The 20,398-nt window shown below is 35.7% G+C and overlaps 1 protein-coding gene across 6 annotated transcripts in view; it reads left to right on the top strand.

The window, feature by feature from the left end:
* Positions 1–20,398, top strand: part of ADGRL2 (adhesion G protein-coupled receptor L2) — a 206,916-nt gene that overhangs the window by 104,642 nt on the left and 81,876 nt on the right. For all 6 annotated transcript variants that reach the window (XR_015798463.1, XM_088153880.1, XM_088153882.1 and 3 more), the window contains exon 3: positions 16,212–16,425. Coding sequence is in view for 5 of the 6 variants with exons in the window: in XM_088153880.1 (XP_088010006.1) it covers positions 16,212–16,425 (214 nt within the window). In the remaining variant the exon portion in view is untranslated. The remainder of the gene's footprint in view (positions 1–16,211; positions 16,426–20,398) is intronic.

The raw sequence follows: 20,398 nt of genomic DNA, 5'->3' as shown, positions 1-20,398 counted from the left end.
CCCTTGCCCAGCACCTGGATCCAAAAGGACAGATGTGGGGGGAGATAGGTGGGTGGAGGGAGTTGAAGTGGAGGCGAGCGTGGCAAGATGGCAGAACCTTGTCTGTTGAAGGGAGCTCGCTGGGCCTGGCTGGGGAGGAGGAAGCAAGATGGAGCTGGCAGTTCGTGCAGGGCAGGTGAAGCATGAAATACTTGCCTGATGCTGATGCAGTTCTCACCTAACAGCTGCAACTATAACTGCTGTTACTAAGTGGTGTGGTCACATGCTGTTTCACCTAACAATTGCTTCACTTAGCAACAGAAATTCCAGTCCCAATTAGGGTCATTAAGTGGGGACTACCTTGGTATGTTACATACTACCATTCTTTTTCATATGTTATGCTATTTCCTTTAGGGAGTACAACTAGGTAGCAGCTAGTCTACAGTGCTGATCTTAGAAAGTGAAGCAGCATCAGACTTGGTTAGTATTTGGATGGGAGACTACCAGGAAATACCAAATGTGTAGGCTAGACAGATGCAGATGCAGTTCTGTGTTCTGTTTATCACCTTTAAAGCCTTTCATTGCATATAGCCTGGCTATCTGAGGGACTGCTTATCTTCAGTCATCTTTGCCTATCCAGTTCAGTCCAGCAGGATGGGTGAGCTTTGGGTACCATGAATTAAATATCATCTGGTGGGACCCAGAAGATGTCATTCCAGCCCCTTGGAATGAGCTCCCCCCAAGAGATTTGTGTATCTTAAAGACGTGGTTGTTCTCTCAGGCCTTGGGGACAAGATGACTGTGGAGCCCCTTTTTTTGTTGTTGCTGCTTTTACGTTTTGGTATTCTGCTGTTCTGATCAATTGTGTTTTCTATATGTTGTTGTTGTTGTTGTTGTTATTTTATTTGTAAGCCACCCAGAAGCATTTGGGGGCCAGGCAGATTATTAAATAAATAAATAGCTGTTAGCCATCCCCTGCTCTCATAATGTCAGCTAAAGAGATGCCAGAGACTGAACCAGGGATCTCTACCTTTGGACAGAATGATAAAGCTGGAACACACTTGCCAAGACGAAATGCCAGAATATACAATAAAAAGAGAAGATTGTTGGAGACAAATCTGTACCCAAAATGCCATAATTATTATATTTTCCCCCAAGAAACAGGATACAGGTAGTCCTTGCTTAACAACCATTTGTTTAATGATGATCTGGAGTTACGACAGCCTTGGGAAAAGTGCTTTATGACCCCTGCAGTCACACAATCGTGATTTGCAACCTTTTTTTACAAAGTTTGTTAAACAAATCATGTCATTAAGCGAATTCTGGCAAAAAAAGTCCATTAACGACCATATGATTTGCTTAATGACTGCGGTGATTTGCTTAACAGCTGTCATAAAAAAGATAGTAAAATCTGCTCTGATTCACTTAACAACCAAATCACTTAGCAACCTAAATTTCTGTCCCTATTGTGGTCGGATAGTGAGGACTACCTGTATCTTATTTTAGTAGCAATTAATTTAAAGTTATTAATTTAATTTTTTCCTGCCTCCTGCCCATTTTTGGAGTGAGGCCAGTAACTAATACAGACATGCATATGTGCACACACATATGCACACACGTGTGTCATGTACACATTTCATTGAAGGAGAAACTTCCACAATTGATTTGAACTGGACTTGTCAACCTTCAATTATCAAGATAAGGAAATTAGGCATTACAAAGGAGTTTTGGATATTTTCATGTGTTCCCCCTGCTTCACTTTCCCTGTTTTGGAGAATCATTTTAAATTCAGGATGATTTCTTTGGGTTAAATATAGCATTTAATTATTTATATATTTGTTTAACTTGCTGTTTAGCCAATACAAAGCCTTCCGGAGTGGTTTACAATTATCAGTAATAAGACAGTTCTTGCCTTCAGGTTTATAATCTAAAAGACATGATGCATAAGCAAAATTAATAGGGAAGAAGGAGAAGAGAAGCAAAAGGCAAAGCACCGATTCATGACATATAGCTGTTGCAATCACTGTTTGGGATGGAAATAGTTTCCCAACAGTACATTTGCAATTCTTCATCACAGGATGAAGGTGAAAATGATAAAAAAAAAAAGGCTCCTCTTAAATAATCAATAAATAAAAATTATTTTTAAACACAAGCAAGCACCAATTTTTTAGAGCTATAATAAAAGCAAATTTGCACAGGCTAAGGCTATTTATTACACAGTGAATGCCACTAACAACACAGAACAAAAACCCCCATTAAAAAATTGCACATTTGAGAGAGAAAACCTCATACTGTTGAAAAGAACATTTCAATTTATGGGAAAATTCAGAGACAGGCTGAAAACAAAACAGCACTCCTCTTACTTGTGGATTCCTTAAATGGGATGTATTAGCATATGCAAACATTTCCTTCCTTTAGTGTTCAGTATTGTGTACTCAGTCCCCCCCCCCAAAAAAAGATAAATATATTTAAATACAAACCTTCTAGAGGATGCACACTAATAACTTGTGTCTGGAGGTTTTGGCACTGAAAGGGTAGCATATATGCTATCCTTCTGTTTTTAGTTTCTCAGCTAGTGCATCTGTGTACTATACTTTTTTCCTATCAGTAAGATCCCAGCAGTGAATACTTTTAAGTATCTCTGGAGCATATATCACTGTATGTGCAATTCTCACAGGAAGGGTGATCTTTTAATTAAGACAGGAGGCTGGAAATCAGGAAGTGGTGATAATGCTTGCCACTCTTCTTATTTTCTAACTCACTGTGGTTAAGTCAAGTCATAAGATTTCTAGCCTTGGGAGTTTCTGATCGTCTTCTTGGATCTTCAATTCTTTTATTACAGATGCTTTGCTGACTAGTCCCATGTCTGAAACTATGGAAATATTTCTGGACCTGCTTGTAACAATAGTAAATTTAAACTCACCAACTGATAAGCAGTCGAAAAATAGAATTAGCATCATAGAAAATTCTCAGATCTACATGCACTATATTATTTGAATCATACATAAATGCTGGTTAAATTTTTAAAAAGGAAAGAAAAAAACAGGTGGCTTTTGAAGTAGACTTGGAGATTTCACTAATTCCAACTTTGAAGTAACATTAGACAGTGTCCTTTGATTAATCTGGTCTCATCCCAATTATATTATTTTAATTTCTTAAGTATATTTGGTTAGTGTGAAATAGATGGTGTTGTCACACATTTAATGCTGGGTTATATAGGCAATTATTATTTCGCTGCTTTTGCAAAGCCACTGCTTCTGGGCTCTTTCTGAGATCAGTGTTAGATGGATAACTTCTTACTAATATTAAAGTGTACATATCTGGCCCATAAAACTGATGGGAAATTTAAATAATACCAACTGCTTTACTGACATATAAATGACTTTAATGTGGAACATCTTTACATTATCCAACTTAAAAGCTAACCAATAAGAGAGAGAAGAGAGAAACCTAAAAGTATATAAACTATCTGTGCTGCACCTAAATTTAAATGTAACTTTATAAAATAGAATTGGAGACTTAAAAATGCAGTCAACATTGTTAACCGTAACCTTGGCTGCAGGAATGCTACTTAAGTGATGTTTCACATGAGAAGCACTGTTTCAGTCACATGAATAAAATAAGCAAGGATTGCTTACTAGTAAGCTCATTTGAACTGGGTTTGCACATTATTCTACACCATGTTTTGCTGAAATAGTTTACTGAATATAACCTAATGGCTGGGTGAACTCAACTCACTAAGCCATAAACTATTATTTTCACTGCACGATGCCTGGGTTTGATGTGGCTGGGTTTGGTTGAGCATATTTGCTGCCATAGATTTGGGAGATTAAACTAAATCTCACCTGCCTCACAACGTATCATAGTGAGACGATAAAATCATATATACTGTCTTGTTCTTTGAGAAACTGTGGAATATGCCTGCAATAATAATAATTAAAAAAATATTGCTATGCATTTTACACATGATGTAATGAAAATTAATTACCTGATGTAATACATTAAAGTTTTGTATAGTAAATGCACCACAAAATTATTTTGTATAGTAAAAGAAGAGCAATTAGAACAATATGGCCAAAAAGCATTGACATACACATAGAAAGTTAACCTGACCCCATTTGAGAATATAGCTTGAGTCAACATTTTGCAAATGCATTGTTTTACAGTAATAATCGTCAACAATAGCGATGCCTCTGTCATGGTTTAATGAACACTCTAGAGAGTTTTACTGGATAATCTCATATATTATAGCTATCAGCTCCTATGAGAATGTGTAGTTTCAGTTCACTCCATTGGGCAAACGTGCAGATCAGAGTGTTACATTTGGGGAATTGAAATCCAGCCCTTTGCTGCGGAATACTTAGCATCAGGCTTTAGGATTTTGACTGCAATGTTAAGTTGTTAAAACTATATATCTTTTGAGGTTTTGTGTCCATTTGATCTTATCAACTTAGCTGTTTTCCTTCAAGGCAAATGTAGAATCATGTTAGCAACCAAGTAGCAGTATTCATAGTACATATCCAGAGGGTCATTTGGAAGACTCATGATACAAATTGTTACCAGTAATCAGGGTTTTTTGGGGGCTTGCCAGAGGTTTTGCCTTTTGAGTGTGGGCAGCATCTAATTGCTTTCCTGGCTTAACCATTGTGATGCACACAACTGATTGGGGCATTTTAGGATTCAACAGCTTATCCAAATGGATCCACTACCTTATCATTCAAATCTGTACTGGAAAAAGAAGATATGCTGATGTTAAAGAATTGCCAGTCTGAATTAAGTTCAGTATTTTTTTTTTTTAAACTGGCTTTTAAAAAGTCAACTTTCCCTTTATCTTTTTGTAGCTAACCAGAAGGGCATTTTCACATTGACAGTGTTCTGGAATGGGTCCTAGCGAATCACAATGGGTCCTGAAATATTATTAGGTTGACTAAAAAAGAGGTGTGGAGTAATCTGTAAGTATTCCTGTTTGCAAATGATCACCTTCATTCACATTCTGAACTAATATAATGCAGTAAAGCCTGAGAATTATATTTAAAAATGTCACTCACTGATAAAAATATACTTTATAGGACTAGGACAAAATCTTTTTCTTCTTCGCAAGAGGAAAAAGCCTGGCACCACGAAGTTCCAAATGCTATGTTAGATTATGTTCAAATGAGAATGCTGGTTGTCTAGACAATGTGAACTGGGACAAATACATTAAGACTGAATTTAACATATTTGTGCCTAGTTACCTGAAAGAAACCCTGACTGAACTTAGTGAATCCACAGGTACATACTGCAGAATGTTATTAATTTACTAGAATATTTTATTATATGTTGCCAAACAACAGTATTAAACGTTTAGATATAAAACTCGCTCACCAAAAACAGTAAAAAGATAACTACTTAGTATTAGCAGACTTTTCTGCGTTCATATCTTTAGGGCTCAACAATCTTTAAACCATGAGAAGTAGTAATATGCTTTAGTTCTTTTCTAAACAGATTTTTTTTTTCAAAGCAAAATAAAAAACACACATTCTTTGTGCCATAGAATCAACCCTGTTTAGGAGAGAAGGAAATAGACATCTTCCCCCCCCCCCGCCAAGTTGGGGGGGAGACAAAGCTCATGTTTCAGAGTGTTTTGTTGCAAATTTGGTTTACAGAGCCTGGGAACAAAGGCTTTTTTTTTTCTTCGTTAGTTTATGAACTCAGCAGTGGTTCTTTGAATTAATCTTGCTTAGAGACAATCTTGTTTTGTTTTGTTATGTTCCTCCCTTTATCAGCCTTGTGTTGGTCATTCATTCAAGCCAACAGGGATTGTGTGAGAATTTAAAAGAAAAGTGTTTATTGTGCAACTCTAATCAATAAACAATTTTAGAATCTCTAGAACGCATAGCTTTGTTTTTGCTCTGCTAGAAACTTCTGTTAAGAGGATGTAATGCAGCAGGAAATTCTGTTGACTCATAATTTATCACTGACAGATACCACTTTTGTTGTTTCTGTGATATACTTCCTTCTTGAACTGAGAACATTTTCCTTCTGAACAAGTAGCATGCTCAGAAGGGGGGAAAAGACATGTACCCTTTCTGACATCCTGAAAGTTTTTAAGATGCTAAACCTCAATATGCATTTCGGAGCTGAATATTGGTAGCAATGGCTGAAATAAAGATTTTTAATGGATTAATTTTAATTATTTATGGGGTATTTTTTAATTGTTTATGGGTTTTGGATTTTAATTGTGAGCCGCCCAGAGTCACCCGTTGGGGGAGATGGGCAGCATACAAATGTAATAATAAATAAATAGATAAATCGGATATTACAAGAAACATTCCCATGCCATAAAACATAAAGAGAAAAAAAAAATCAGCATGCTCATGTTTCTCTGCATTTCAGTTTCTTGCTAGAACCTTATTTGCTGACCATGCAGTATATTATCCCTTGATTTTATATGCTCTTGTTTGCATGTATTTGTGCATGTATGAATGTATACATGTCTACATATGTAGAAAGCACAAGTTTGTCAGGGTCCATATAACAACATATTTATGTATTTATATCTAGCTGTCTACTTTTAAAAATCTACAAGTTAGCTTACAGTTTAAAAGCTACAACAATAAAATCAGAAACTGTTCCAAGGTTTAAAAGCAAGACTAGCATTATGAAACTAGCAGGTAAACTAGCAGTTTTTTCAGATACACTAAAAAAAACCCCATTGTTAATCATTATTGAATGTAAAACGGCCACCAAGCGTGGCGATAGGCATAGAAAGGTTTCACATGGATTACTTTGCTAAACAGTCAAGTTCATGTGAGAAAAGCACACACATAAACATTATGGCAAAATACCGGTTAATAACCTAGCTACTGTATTTTGAACAGCCTGAAGTTTCTAAAACACCTTACAAAGTAAACCTTTCATAACATGCTTCAGTAACCAAGTCTGGATATTATATAAGTGTGTAAAACTGTAGCATGACTATATGTGAAAAAAAAAAGTGTTTTACAGTCCTCTACAACCAAATGCCTCTGATTTTACTGAATTATTTTACAAATTGGAATATAGGATGGTATCCAAAATTGTAAGGAATAAAGTACTGGAGAATTATACATGCATTTTCATAACATTGTGTCAGTAATTTAAGCCCGTTTAGACATATGTTTAACAGCATTGTGTGTGTGTGTAATATATTTGTTTTTAATATGTTAGTATATTCTGTTCTGATCCAATGATGCTTGCAAAAACTGTGCACATAATTATATGATGTCATGTATAATGGAACAGAGATGTTAGCTATTTTTATCCAAAAGCAAACACTTGAGCCCCAAATCTTTATTATGTGTGGGCTTTAGTTTACTTCTCTTGAGAATCTTTGTTTTCTTTGTGTGTCATGAAGCCCTGTTGGTTTATATGAATGTGGATGAGATTGTGTTTCTACTGTGTGCATGTCTTTATGACTGGTCTTTGTATTTTGTACTTTGCAATGTATTCCATGCAAATGAGAAAAGTACAGTGCTCATTTCATGTTCTTTAATGGTAACATTCTGATCCATTTACCAACGAGATGGAGACTTAATTTTAAAACATTATATATTTTGATTATTTGCCAACATTTTTGTCCTTATTGGAATCAAATTAAATTTTTCATGAGTTCTAATTAGGGCTGGACAGTGAGGTAGGGGTTGAGCTGAAGTTGATGAGTGTTCTATGCTAGAAGCAGTACTGTTTAAATTATATTTTTAAAAAGTTGAGATGTTTGCTTTAGTTTAAAATGAAAATTCCTAATAATTTTAATAATAGAACTCATGTATGAATGTTATATGACCTGTATTGTCCACTGCCCCTTGTTTCCCTATTCCTTGTTCTGAATTCAGAGTGGTAAATACCAGATCTAGTTTGGGTGATGGATAATGGTGTACTGAATGTGTTTCTCTGTGATGTGTTTTGATTCATTAGTAACCTAAAAATTCCCTTTTCTTTTTTATGTAATTACAAATTACAAAATTACAATAAAAAAGACAAAACATCTAAATACACTAAAAAAAAAACCCACACAATTAAATGAGACCAAAAGAAAGAAACGAAGATTTTTAAAAAATGGACCAAAGAAGAAAAAAAGAAAAAAAATTGACCTTATATATTACGGTAAACTTATCAGTAGTCACTGGTTTACTAATAAATATCATATGCTGCTTAATATAATCAATACAAAATATAAAACAGTGCATCTGTTTAACAAGAAGCACTGAAATGTGTTTTTGCAAGTTACTTCATCAAGTTTTTTTGGTGCAGAAAGATGGTCAAAAAGATTCTAATCTTTGAAAAATATGATCTTTACAAAAGGATTTTTCTATTACTACAAAATTAGCACAAGTTTTCTTTTAAAAGGCAAACATTTCATTCTTGACAGAAATATGATAGAATAAAGTATTTTTTATTAATGCTGCATCCAGTAACTTTTATACCATTTCTTGGAGTCATGTACAGGAAAGAAGTATGTGCACATTAATGCTTCTACCCAAGGTTTTCTTCTATTAATAGTAAGCAGTATTAATGGTAAACTGAAATGGCATAGCCTCTTTCATTTGCTTGTTTGGGGGTAAATTCAAAGGTGAAAGTTCTCCTTCCCCCTAGAGATCCCATGGTAACAATTTGCAGTTTAAATGATCAAGGGCATAAATAGTTGTTATTATTTTTATATCTTGATTAATGTAGATCGTTTTTAACTTTGGCACATCTTCAGTGGAGAAATACAGTTAAACAAATGTTGGGGATAATGAATGGAACAAAGCATGCCATTTACTAAATCTCTGCAAACAATTTTAATTCTTTATGAAAGCCGATTTAATGTTTGTTGCAGAAAAGCAGTTTATTTTAGCTGTTTTGTCTTCCTTAGTGGACACATCGTTACTAAATAAAAATGGGTTGGGCAGAAAAGTTTGTATCAAGCATACCATCTGTTTCATAAAGATTTTCAGCAGTATCAAGTACAAATTTCTGAGAGCAGCATAGACAACTGGTTTATTTATTGGATAAATACAGTACATACACATTTCCCCTATTTTAAAAGAAAAATGTGTAAGAGAAAGTATGTTTGCCCTAGAACTTTTTTATATGTTGAGCATTTCCACCATTATTTTTCCTCATTCAGTTTCCCTTTTCTCAAATTTGGGTAAAGGATCTTATTACCAAATAAAGTGCAGATGAATAAGAAGCTGTGTTTATGCTTACAAGGACATTCCTGTTTGCACTGAAGTGAAATAGTTTTTTTTTTCAAATAGATTTTCTAGAAAATATTTTAGTTCCTAGTTTTTCCACAGAGTAGTTTCAGTTTCATAATTGAAACGGTTTATTTGTTTTCCATAATTAAATGCTGTCCCCGATCATAAGACTTTGGATGACTTACATAAATAAAACAAGCAGAAAAACCTAAAGCCACAACGCTATTAGTAAAAGAATAAAATGTAATGAATAAACCCAGAAATTATTCCATGAAGCTGGTCTAATGGGGGGAGGAGATGAATTACAAGAGGCTTTCATGTCTGGGTATAGGATAAGCAGATTCTACCAGGAGCAAACAGTCCCAAAGGTAACCAAGACCCAAGCTAAGAGGGACTAAATTTATAAGTGACATTCAGTACTACATATTGCAAATACAATGTACCACAAGTTTGGTAGTTTCCAAATTTAATTGGGGATGGGGGGAGAATTATTTTTTGCAAGTGTGCAAAAGAAATATATTTGTCATTGATCTGTAAATTTACATATGCAAATGACCCTATACAAATTAGCCTAATTTACATGGGTACATTTTCTACAAATTTTTCCTGAAAAGCACACATTACTATGAATGTCAGTGCAATCTCTACATGTCTGCTTTGTAGGTAGATTCGTATAACAGATATGTAAACTTATTACTGGGTTTAATGGGACTTACTGAAGTGAAGTAAGTTTAGAAATGTTCTACTTTGTTTCAAGCAAACCAGAACTGATTGCCTTTCACAATTTTATTTATTGCATGCAGCTGTCTTCCAACCACCAAAAATAGTGGAATTTCCTTTTTTTCTTCCTTTAAAGAATGAGTTATGCATCCATCTTTTAAGTAGATGCCAAACAAATTATTAAAATCATTATACATATTTGATTTATTTTACAGTGCATTTTAATTATGCTAGCACTTCTGCCTTAATTCCCATTTTAAAGTGTTAAATACACTTCACATGTATTATCTCAGTAGTTTTATTGAAATTGGTTTATGTACAGCACTTAAAGATTGTTTCGGAAGGACAGGTTCATAGTCAATTACAGTACTGAAAATCTGAAAGGCTGGTTTGACATCTCAGCATTAGCGACAGCAATATATTTTGATTATTTTTTACTCACAACTGAAATGGGTGGTGCACAACTGGAAACGAGGGCCTTCATTGACCATGCTTTGAGTAAAGCACCCTTTTTTGATTGTGGTAAAGCACCTTTAGAAGGTGCCTTATTCTTCTAAAAACGTGTTTCTTCACATTCAGTAAGCAAAAAGTGATTTCTTTGCATACTCAGCAAAAGCGCCAGGGGAGGCTTCTGCATGTGTTTAGAAAAAAAAGCCTTTTCTGATAATTAGATGGTTTGGAAGAAGCAAAGACAGAATAGGTTAGTGAGCTTTGAGGAAATGAATTAGGGCGGCTTCATACAAGCCTAATCTAGGTTTTGAAATGATACAGAAATAAGGAGTGAGATCTAGTCCTAGGCTTTCCCAAATTGTATGGTGGAATAACACATCCCTATATTAGAAATTGTCTTCTGTATGGAAATGTACTTAATCCTTAAATTATTGGATGTATTATAGGAAAGCATTGATCCAGATAACTCCTGTAAAGCACTGGGAGGTGTAAGATGGTATTTTATTCATCAGTGCCCCATATCCCCCAGAAAGCTGCATTTTCAACATCATTTGTTGGAGAAAAAACATATAGAGCAATTTAGTTCAATTTACCTAAGCCCTGGCCAAAGCCTAAATCTCGGTGGGTTTTGCCCATCATCTTTCCTGAGCACCCCCACTTGGCCTGTTTGTTGCTGTTTTTAGGGATGCAAAATAGATTAAATTACACTTTATCCCTTAAAATTCTTACCTTTGTTGTAAGGGTAGAAAACTTGCAATTCACAACAGGCTTTTAATTCATACTTACTCATTTATGTATTCATTAAAGGTATATACCTTCCACTCTCTTTCTGTCTTTTAGAATAACAAAAGAAATTAGGATGTGGAAGAAAGAAAAAGTCCCTCTAGCCATACTCCATTACACAAAATCCCAAACAAATAATCACCCAGCACTTCCCTTATAAGCAAAATCCTGTCCACCATTTACATAGTAATTTGCTGTCCATGTCAAGCCCTGCAAGGCTGGCCAACACAGGAAAGGAGAACCACTTGGATTTATAGAAAGATCATATTACTAATAGGGTAACATAACAGAATCTTGAAAGCTTGTCAAAGCTGTTCCCAGCTCAGCTTACACCTAACAGAATTAAGGTGGAGTTGCTCTGAATCTCTTTCCATAGAAAGATGTGTCTTTTGCAAAAATCCTGATTCCTCCTTCACTTTCCCATGTTCCATCACAGGCCATATCTCCAGTCCTCCCCTTCCATGCTCCAGCTCTCACTTGAGAGGTAAATGAAAGCAACCCCACCAGTTAACCTACACTTTTACCTGCAATATCCCAGCTGTCCTTCCAAGCAATTGCTGCCCTCCACCCAGTTCCCAAACGAAAGTAGGAAGGTGCTTATCCTTGTCATTATAGATGGATATTTTTGCTTATTTATTGCTAACAACATGTTGGATTTAATAGCAAGATCTCCCCTTCTCATCATTTTGCACAGCTTGTTTCCCTATGACACCCACTCTCTTTCTTCAAAAATGAAAAAAATAAAAATTGTGTGTGGGGGGGGATTGCGCTGCCTCTGTTGTGAATTCACCAAGCCTTAACCTAAGTATTTTTAGCAAGAACCACAAATATAGAGCACAGATAGCAATCTAAGTTAAAGGATAATCTATTAAGAAAGCTCTCTGTGCTCCCATCATTTTTTTTTCACTCTCATATTGCTGCATGATAAATGCACAGCCATTTATAGAAAAAGTGTCTCATGATTCAATGATTGTGGTGTCCCTTAATATTAAAGCATGTTGCCATGGATTTGCTGATAACTTTGTCTGATTTTGAATACTATAGTCCTGACAACCTCAACTGAAATACTGTGACAGTTCTGAATTCCACAACAAAAAATATATGGTAGAATTGAAAAGAATTCCAGAGAAAGCATCCAGATTATTCATTTCCTCTATAAGAAAATTTGGACAACAGTATTTGGTATTGTAGTTCTTATTTTAGTTTACAGAAAGACTTGTAAAGAGGCCTGTCATGGAAGCAATTAATATCATGCAAGAAAGTAGATAGAATGTATTCCTTTGTCATTACAGAGGAATTTAGCTCTGCCCTTGAGAAGTGGGTGGAAGAAGAAAAACAGTTACTGGATCCTGAGGAAGTAGAAAGGCTAAGAAAGAGAACAATCCCATCTTGGCCTGTTGTCCTTAAAAAGGGCAGTGAAGGTTTTGGACAGGTTTTCAAGATTCTGTTGCTACGCAGCAATAAACTAGCATTCCTGGAATTCCTGTGGTGTCTGTTTCTTGACCTGGCCTACCTCGAAGGGCTAACAGTCATAAAACTGGAATCTGGATTCCAGGTAACCCATGGAAACTTGATAGATGATCATGGAAAGATAAAATAAGTGAGTCGTTACAAAGTATATAGTTAAACTATTATTATAATGGCTAACAATTTGATGAAGTTAAATAATTGATAGACTCTAAAGTTATTATGGCTTACTGCTTGGTTACATATTACTTTCCGGATGTCTCCAACTGTGTGTTGCTGGAAAATATAAACAGTGTGTGCCATTGTACTTACCTTATGCATCTAATAGGGAATTGAATATTAGACTAGGTAGATTTTGATTCGATCCAGTACTGTATACTGTTCCTAAATGGAGATTTCACAATTACAGGTTCTGTTGCAGTAGGATGGATTCCCAGTGAGAGACTAAAAATAAAAACACTCAGTCGATAACCTGAACTAACTTTCTCCATATATTCCGATGATTCCTACATGTGTTTTAACAACACTGAATAATAGTCAGGTTAAGGGAGGCTCAAACCTCAAACAAGAAATAATGCAAAGTTTTGTAAGTAGAGGTCAGAAAGCTCTGTGTGTGTTTTTTTTCCAAATAAGGAATAAAAATGAGATCTATGAGGTATAATAAAAATTTGAACACATCCTGACAACTGCTGAAGATAAACAATACTTGCATGTTTGTTTTTGTTAAGAAAAGCAATGCTTGAGTACCTGGTAATTGAAAATTCTGTATAAAAACTGGCTACCTTTCTCCATGCCCAGCTAGATAGGTCATCTGGAAGAGCTAAGCAGGTTCAACCTACTTAGTACTTGGATGGGGGACCACCAGCAAATTCCAGGACTGTGAACTAGACTGGAATTGGGAGGGAGCGGATAGAAGGTGAAGTCAAACCACTTCTGTATTGTTATCAAGGAAACTTCATAGGCATGTCCAGAAAGTACCAAAAATGAAGTTTGACCCTAAGACTTTACCTTTGCCTTACCTTTTCCCATGCCCAGAGTATCACAGGTGGGCATTTCTTGAAACTCCATGGTTGGTTGAAATCATGCATAAGTGTTTTATTATTAGTATAATTCTGACTATTATTAAGTCAAATAGGTTATTTAATGAGAAATGTTTTAAGTTACCTCTAGTTCAAGATTCAGCCATACACAACCTGGTGCCCTATAGATATGTTAGACTACAGCTTAGTCATTCCAAGCCAGCACATTCAGTACATCTGAAAGCTACTGGGAAAAACTGGCGGTTGTCCTGTGTTTCAGATATTACTGTTTTCGGATGATTTGGTTAGGGCAAAATATGTGTATCCTAACTACTGAGGTGGGAACCGGTTTGATGTAGTCGTCAAGGCATCAGGCTAAAAACTGCGAGACTATGAGCTCTAGTCCCACCTTAGGCACAAAGCCAGCTGGGTGACCTTCGGCCAGTCATCCTCTCTCAGCCCTAGGAAGCAGGCAATGGCCAATCACTTCTGAAAAACCATGTCAAGAAAACTGCAGGGACTTGTTCAGGCAGTCACCAGGAGTCAACACACACACCTACTGAGGTTCATTTGTCTTTATCATAATCATAATATCTCCTAAGCCTTCCAGACCCCCCCCCCCAAATGAAGAGAAATAGTATGTAGTTAAACGTAATGGTGACGTTTCTCCTTCTTAGGCCCAGGCTATGCTGCTCGTGTTATACTCCCACCTGTTTTTCATAACTGTTTCTGTCTGTGTCAGTTGTATTTTCCAGTTAGCACATGCTATCAGTCAGGCGCAGAGCTGCTGCTAACTCAGTTGTGTGTATAAGAAGATGGTATTCAAGGCTGGCAGAGTAGCTGGCAGCAACTTGCAGCTGTCAGAGGGTAAATATAATAAGAAGAAAAGTGCTGAGTTTAATATTGACTCAAAGTTGAATCTCCTGTTGTGGAAATAGAAAGTCTTGATTTTAAGTGCAACTGCTGTGGTGCTTTACCAGTGAAAGAACTGTGTGTTTTGTGCACGCTTGGAATTTCTTTTGTATTTTGTTACATGTCCCATTACTGTCCTTGTAAAAAACAGAAATTGCAGCGTTCAGCCTTCACAAGAAGTTTTTCCTCTTGGCTCAACATAGCCCTTGCATTCTGCTTTCACAGAAGCTCACTTGGTTCAAATAGTTTCATATCTCATGACAAATACTCTAATTTTACAGAAGTGTGAAATACAGTCAGCTCATCACAAGGTAGTTTTTCTGCTAATCATGCATTTACAGCATCAGATAAAAATGAAAATTCCAATTTGTCTGCTCACGTATCATACTTAATGTAAAATGGTTGCATGACAGATGTGTCCACTGAGAATCTTGCACATGGCTTCTTGCCATGGTTTAAAAACCACTTCTAGTAGTTAAGTATGCATGTTAGAATACAGGCTACTTTCAGCCACTGTAGGCCACAGAATATAATTTATGATGAATGAATCAGGACTGAAATAATGCATTTGGGTAATTACTTCAGTATTAGAAATGGTTTACAAATTACTTCAGTATTAGAAATGGTTTACAAATGGTTTTCAACACTCTGGCCATTCTTGGATCTCCAGGATGTATATTTGCCACTGAACCATTTTATGATTAAATTTGTTTTGTGAATACACTCATAGTCTCTATGAAAGCAAAAGAAGTTAAAATTAACATGGAGCTCAAAAAACACTGAAAAGCTCATTCAGCAGAAAGTTACTGCACACACAAATCCCACACACATAGGCACCAGATCTGAGAAGAAAGTAACAAAATGGGCAAAAGAAACTGAAGAATTGAGGAACACACTGATTTTAAACTGCCAAGTTTAATAAGCCTATTACTTTTTATTGCTTTTGTTTTTTCCACAAGCAGATGCCCTATTTTTCTGTTATTTTTTGGCAGGAAATAATGGCCTTGTTGTGTAAACTTCTCAGGCTCTTCTGAGTTCAGCAGTAGGCTATGAAAGGGAGAGAGCATTGAAAATAAATAATTCTTGTGACATAGTGCTTGAATTTAAAGTGAAGTTGTGCAAAGGCTGACCCAGGATGAAGAAAGGCAATCGTAAACATCTGGTAAAAATAATTAAATTAGTTACAACACAAACTAGGGCTCATTAAGCAAAAGTCCTGTCTGAAAGCATGGTTGTAAACCTGGTGGCCAAAAAATGACCCAGCCACTCAGCCGCCACAGCACGCTTAATGTGAAAATTCCATTCATTGTTCTTCCAGAGTTTGACTTGTTTAGACACTGAATTCTGCTGGATATTTCCTGTAAGCTCTGAAGTTTATAATTTATTTTTTAAAAGAACAAATTTCAACCATGTGTTTATTTATAAAATGATGCATTCAGAATATTGGCCACATTTAACCAATGACTCGAGAAGGATGTGAACAAGCTGCTTTATTATCTGCATACTCTCATCCATGTACATAGAAAATCCTGGATGGACTGTGAGCAGTACCCATTTTCTGAAATGGTGAAAGTCTAAAAATGTTCTCAGGTTTACAAAAGTATATTTTAGCCTTCCTCTCTCTGATATATATGTGAGGGAACAATTTTATAATTCAATATGTTTTCTGATTTCCTTTTAGGTTTTAGTCGAGCAGCACTACCATTTGGTTTGGTAAGGAGAGAACTGTCCTGTGAGGGCTACTCCATTGATCTTCGGTGTCCAGGAAGTGATGTCATTATGATAGAAAGTGCTAATTATGGACGGACAGATGACAAGATCTGTGATGCTGATCCTTTCCAGATGGAGAACACTGAATGTTTCCTCCCTGATGCCTACAAAATTATGACACAAAGGTAAAAGCAGTGCTAATTAAAACACAATGAAAAATAATACATTGATAAAGATTTTATTACATGTATATATCTTGGGAAACTCCAATATACTTTCCAATGAGATCTCCCCATTTCTGGAAAAAATACACTCATGAAATAAAGCTACTAACAAGGCTAACTGATTTTTTTTTTTAATCTCTGGGAAGGAAGGAAGGGAGGGAGGGAGGGAGGGAGGGAGAAATATGATTTTTATTTCTTAGATGTTAAAGATCTACTCATAAGTTTTCTATCCAAAGTCCTATACTTAGGAGAAAGTCCCTTACACTCAGCAGAACTTACTTCTGAGTAGATATGTATAGGTGTGTACTATGAATGTAGGGAACAAACAATTCATCAACCTATAAAATACAGCAAACAGAATAAGATCCTTGTATATATACATGTAACTTAGTGGAAAAATTGATCTTAAGTCTGCTAATACAGTTCATTTGAACAGTGCTTGAAATGGCATTAAGCAGAACATGAGACTATCCCACTTGTTTTCCTTCTCTACCCACTCTCATTTTGATTTCAGTTTATAAATACTTGTTAACATTCTTTGAAATTGACCAAAAAGTGTTCACATTCTTTACTACTACAATGAAAGTATCCTTACTTGTTTGAAAAAAATATTTTACTTTAATATATTTTTTAGATTATGGTTGGATTCCAAGTGAATTCTGAAGATAATTAAATATAGAATTTGAAATTTCATTATTACAGTGGTACCTCGGTTCACGAACTTAATTCGTTCCGTGACTCTGGTCGCGACCCAAATTGGTCGCGACCCGAATCAAATTTTCCCATAAGGTTCAATGTAATTACGGTTAATCCGTTCTGACCCCTCCAAATTTGGTTGCCAACTGATTTTGGTTGCGACCCAAATCAAATTTTCCCATAAGGTTCAATGTAATTACAGTTAATCAGTTCTGAACCATATGTATTTTTTTTTTAAAACCACAAAAATATGACACAAAGTACAGTACGAAGAGAGAGAACGCTAACCTTGCTCGACGCGACTTCTGGCTTGGAGGACAGGAAGGCGGGTGGGGAGGTGGTGTTTGCTTGGAGGGAGAGTCCCGCTCCCTACAGGAAGCCATGACCACGTGTCACGGGAGGGAAAATAGCTGCGGATCCTGTTCGTCACCCGATCCGGCGTTCACGAACGGAAGCAAAATTTTGCGAACGGTGCTGTTCATGACCCGAATTGGTCGTGAACAGAAGCGTTTGTGACCCGAGGTACCACTGTATTTTATTTTGCCTGAATTACTCATAAAATAAATTTTGTTACACAAATTCATGGAAAATTGCAGCCACATTTCAAAGATCAGAAAAATCATTGAATGAATAAATGATGCATGCCAAGATTCAGATTGTTCTGGTAATTTCTTACAATTACTGTAGATAAGCTTCATTTTCATTAGAATTAAAACTCAGGAATATCCTACCAAGTTACTGCATTAAACCTAGAAATTACTTACCAAATCAGTACCTAAATTGACATAAGAATAATGCTAGGTTTGGAGGAATAAAGAACTACATTTTATTATTAGATAAATAGACATCAGTTTTGTACACTCCACTCTCATATCTCAGGAACAACTGGGAGAAGATTAAAGTTCTTGAGTTCTTGCTTCGTTTGGTATTGTATCTGAACAAATTATTGTTAGTCTTTATCAGGGAAAACATATTTAAAAATGTCATTCATGGAAGATGTTTTTAGTAAATCATAAGTAACATTAACCATAGTTTAGAAATGTAATTTAGAGTATAAATTGCAGTTATCTAAAAAAAAAAATGAAAGCTTTGAATTTCATTGCTGTATAGAAGGAGGACAAGGAAGGGGGAGCTTGATTAGAGGTTATATTCAAAGATAGCCAGTATAATTCAATCTCAAATGGTATCTTCATCTCTATCACACAAGTCTATGTGGATATTTCTTGATGCAGCATATTTAATAATATTTAATCTGCACCCTCACTTTTCTTTTTTAGATTTACAGGTAGATTTAAAATGTTCTCTTACTCTTCTGTATTTACTTAAACCTGAATTTTCCAATGAATTTCCTCTGACTCACTCTGGGCTGCTAATTCATTCATGTTTCTCCCTCCTTCATTCTTTATTCTAAGTGAATTGTGTTCCAGTTACTCAGTTTCCTTCAAACAAGGCATATGAGCAAAATTTCTTTTTAAGTATTATAGTTGTTACTTGAAAGCAAGGTTGTAACACTATTATTGTTTGCTACTGTTATTTCAATTTCAGCTTGTTTGCTGTTATGATTTCAGTTTCAGTATATGAGACTGCTTAATAGGGATGTATAGGCCATTTGCCCATTAGTGACTAATAGCATTTTCATAGCATCACCCAGGCGTTCTTGAAGATGAGGTCTTCATTACTATTATTTTGTCACACCAATGGTTGGATGTCTCTAGAAGTTACACGTTGCTAGTAGGAAAATGACCATCATCACAAATTGTTTGCCTTTACAAATGAAATATCATCATGAAAGTGTATTCTGTAGATGAGGATACCAAGCCTAGTTTATTAAGTGTATTATGCTAGTATTAACAACTGGACACCATGTTACATTCTCAAACTGCAGGCATTCCTTTTCTTTCATTATGCCAGTCATTCATTCTTCTTAGAACACAGCTGTGCCCGTCAAAGCTCAAGACAGGAGCTGTTTGCACTCCTGACCTTTCTATTTCTAAGCAAGCAGGCAGTCTATTTAAAATTCTTAGAACTTCATTGAAGATCTGTCTGTCTTTCTGTCTTTCTGTCTTTCAAGGAAGAAAAAGCAGGAGCTGAAGTTATACTCTAAGAAACAAATAACTTCTGTCATTTGATGTTTTTAATAGCTTTTGTCAACAAGATTGGCACATGGCTAAAAAAAAAACTAAATTACTTTTCTGATCCAGATCCCATTCTAGTGTATTTTACATGTATTTCCTTCCTTGTCAACCTTTAAAAAAAAAAAAAAAGTACAGGTTTATCAGATGAGCTTCCTGCTTCTTGCTAAAGATAAAGAATAAATAAATAAAAAACCAGAGTCCGGGTTGTGCCAAACTTCTTCCATTTGAGAATTATGGAGGCCACTGTGCTCTTGAGAGCCTTCAGTGCAGCAGAATTTTTTTTGCAGCCTTCCCCAGATCTGTGCCTTGCAATAATCCTGTCTCTGAGCTCTGCAGGCAGTTCCTTTGACCTCATGACTTTTGCTCTGATACAGTATGCATTGCCAGCTGTGAGGCCTTCTATAGAGAGGTGTGCCCCTTTCCAAATCATGTCCAATCAATTTAATTTACCACAGGTGGACTCCAATCAAGGTGTAGAAACAGCTCAGCAACAATCAAGAGAAATGGGAGGCACCTGAGCTAAATTTCAAGTGTTGTTGCAAAGGGTCTGAATACTTATGCCAATGTGATAGTTCAGTTTTTCCTTTTTAATAAATTTACAGACATTTCTAACATTCTGTTTTCACTTTGTCATTATGGGGTACTGAGTGTAGATTAATGAGAAAAAAATGAATTTGAATGATTGTAGTATCAGGGTGCAACATAACAAAATTGAAAAAAGTGAAGGGAATCTGAATACTTTGCGAATGCACTGTCATTGACAAACCTCTACTGTACATGATTATTAGAGCCAGATGCATTCTTCTAGATATTTCTTTAGGTAGAGCTGGCTTCAGTTTACATCAAAATGGATGTAGAAACACAGACATTCTTTCTCCATGGTCATTTCAGAGAGTACATTTGTAGTTTGATGTGGTCTTTGCAAAGTGCTTTCTATTTATGATTAGTTTTTAATATTGGTTGCATATGAACTCTTTTTCTTCAGGGGTAAGGAATGATGGTGGCTAGATTTGACCAAGCTGTCATATATGACTGAATAATATTTAATAATAATTGGTACCTATATAGAATTTCAGTGCTTTTCCTACAGACTTTTCCTTCAA

Source organism: Python bivittatus, unplaced genomic scaffold (assembly GCF_059951505.1).
Source record: "Python bivittatus isolate LINGU-HERP-01145 unplaced genomic scaffold, Pbiv_v1 ctg000700_np1212, whole genome shotgun sequence".
NCBI lineage: Eukaryota > Metazoa > Chordata > Lepidosauria > Squamata > Pythonidae > Python > Python bivittatus.
Note: the sequence above shows the minus strand (reverse complement) of the source record. Positions and strands in the feature narration are given on the sequence as shown.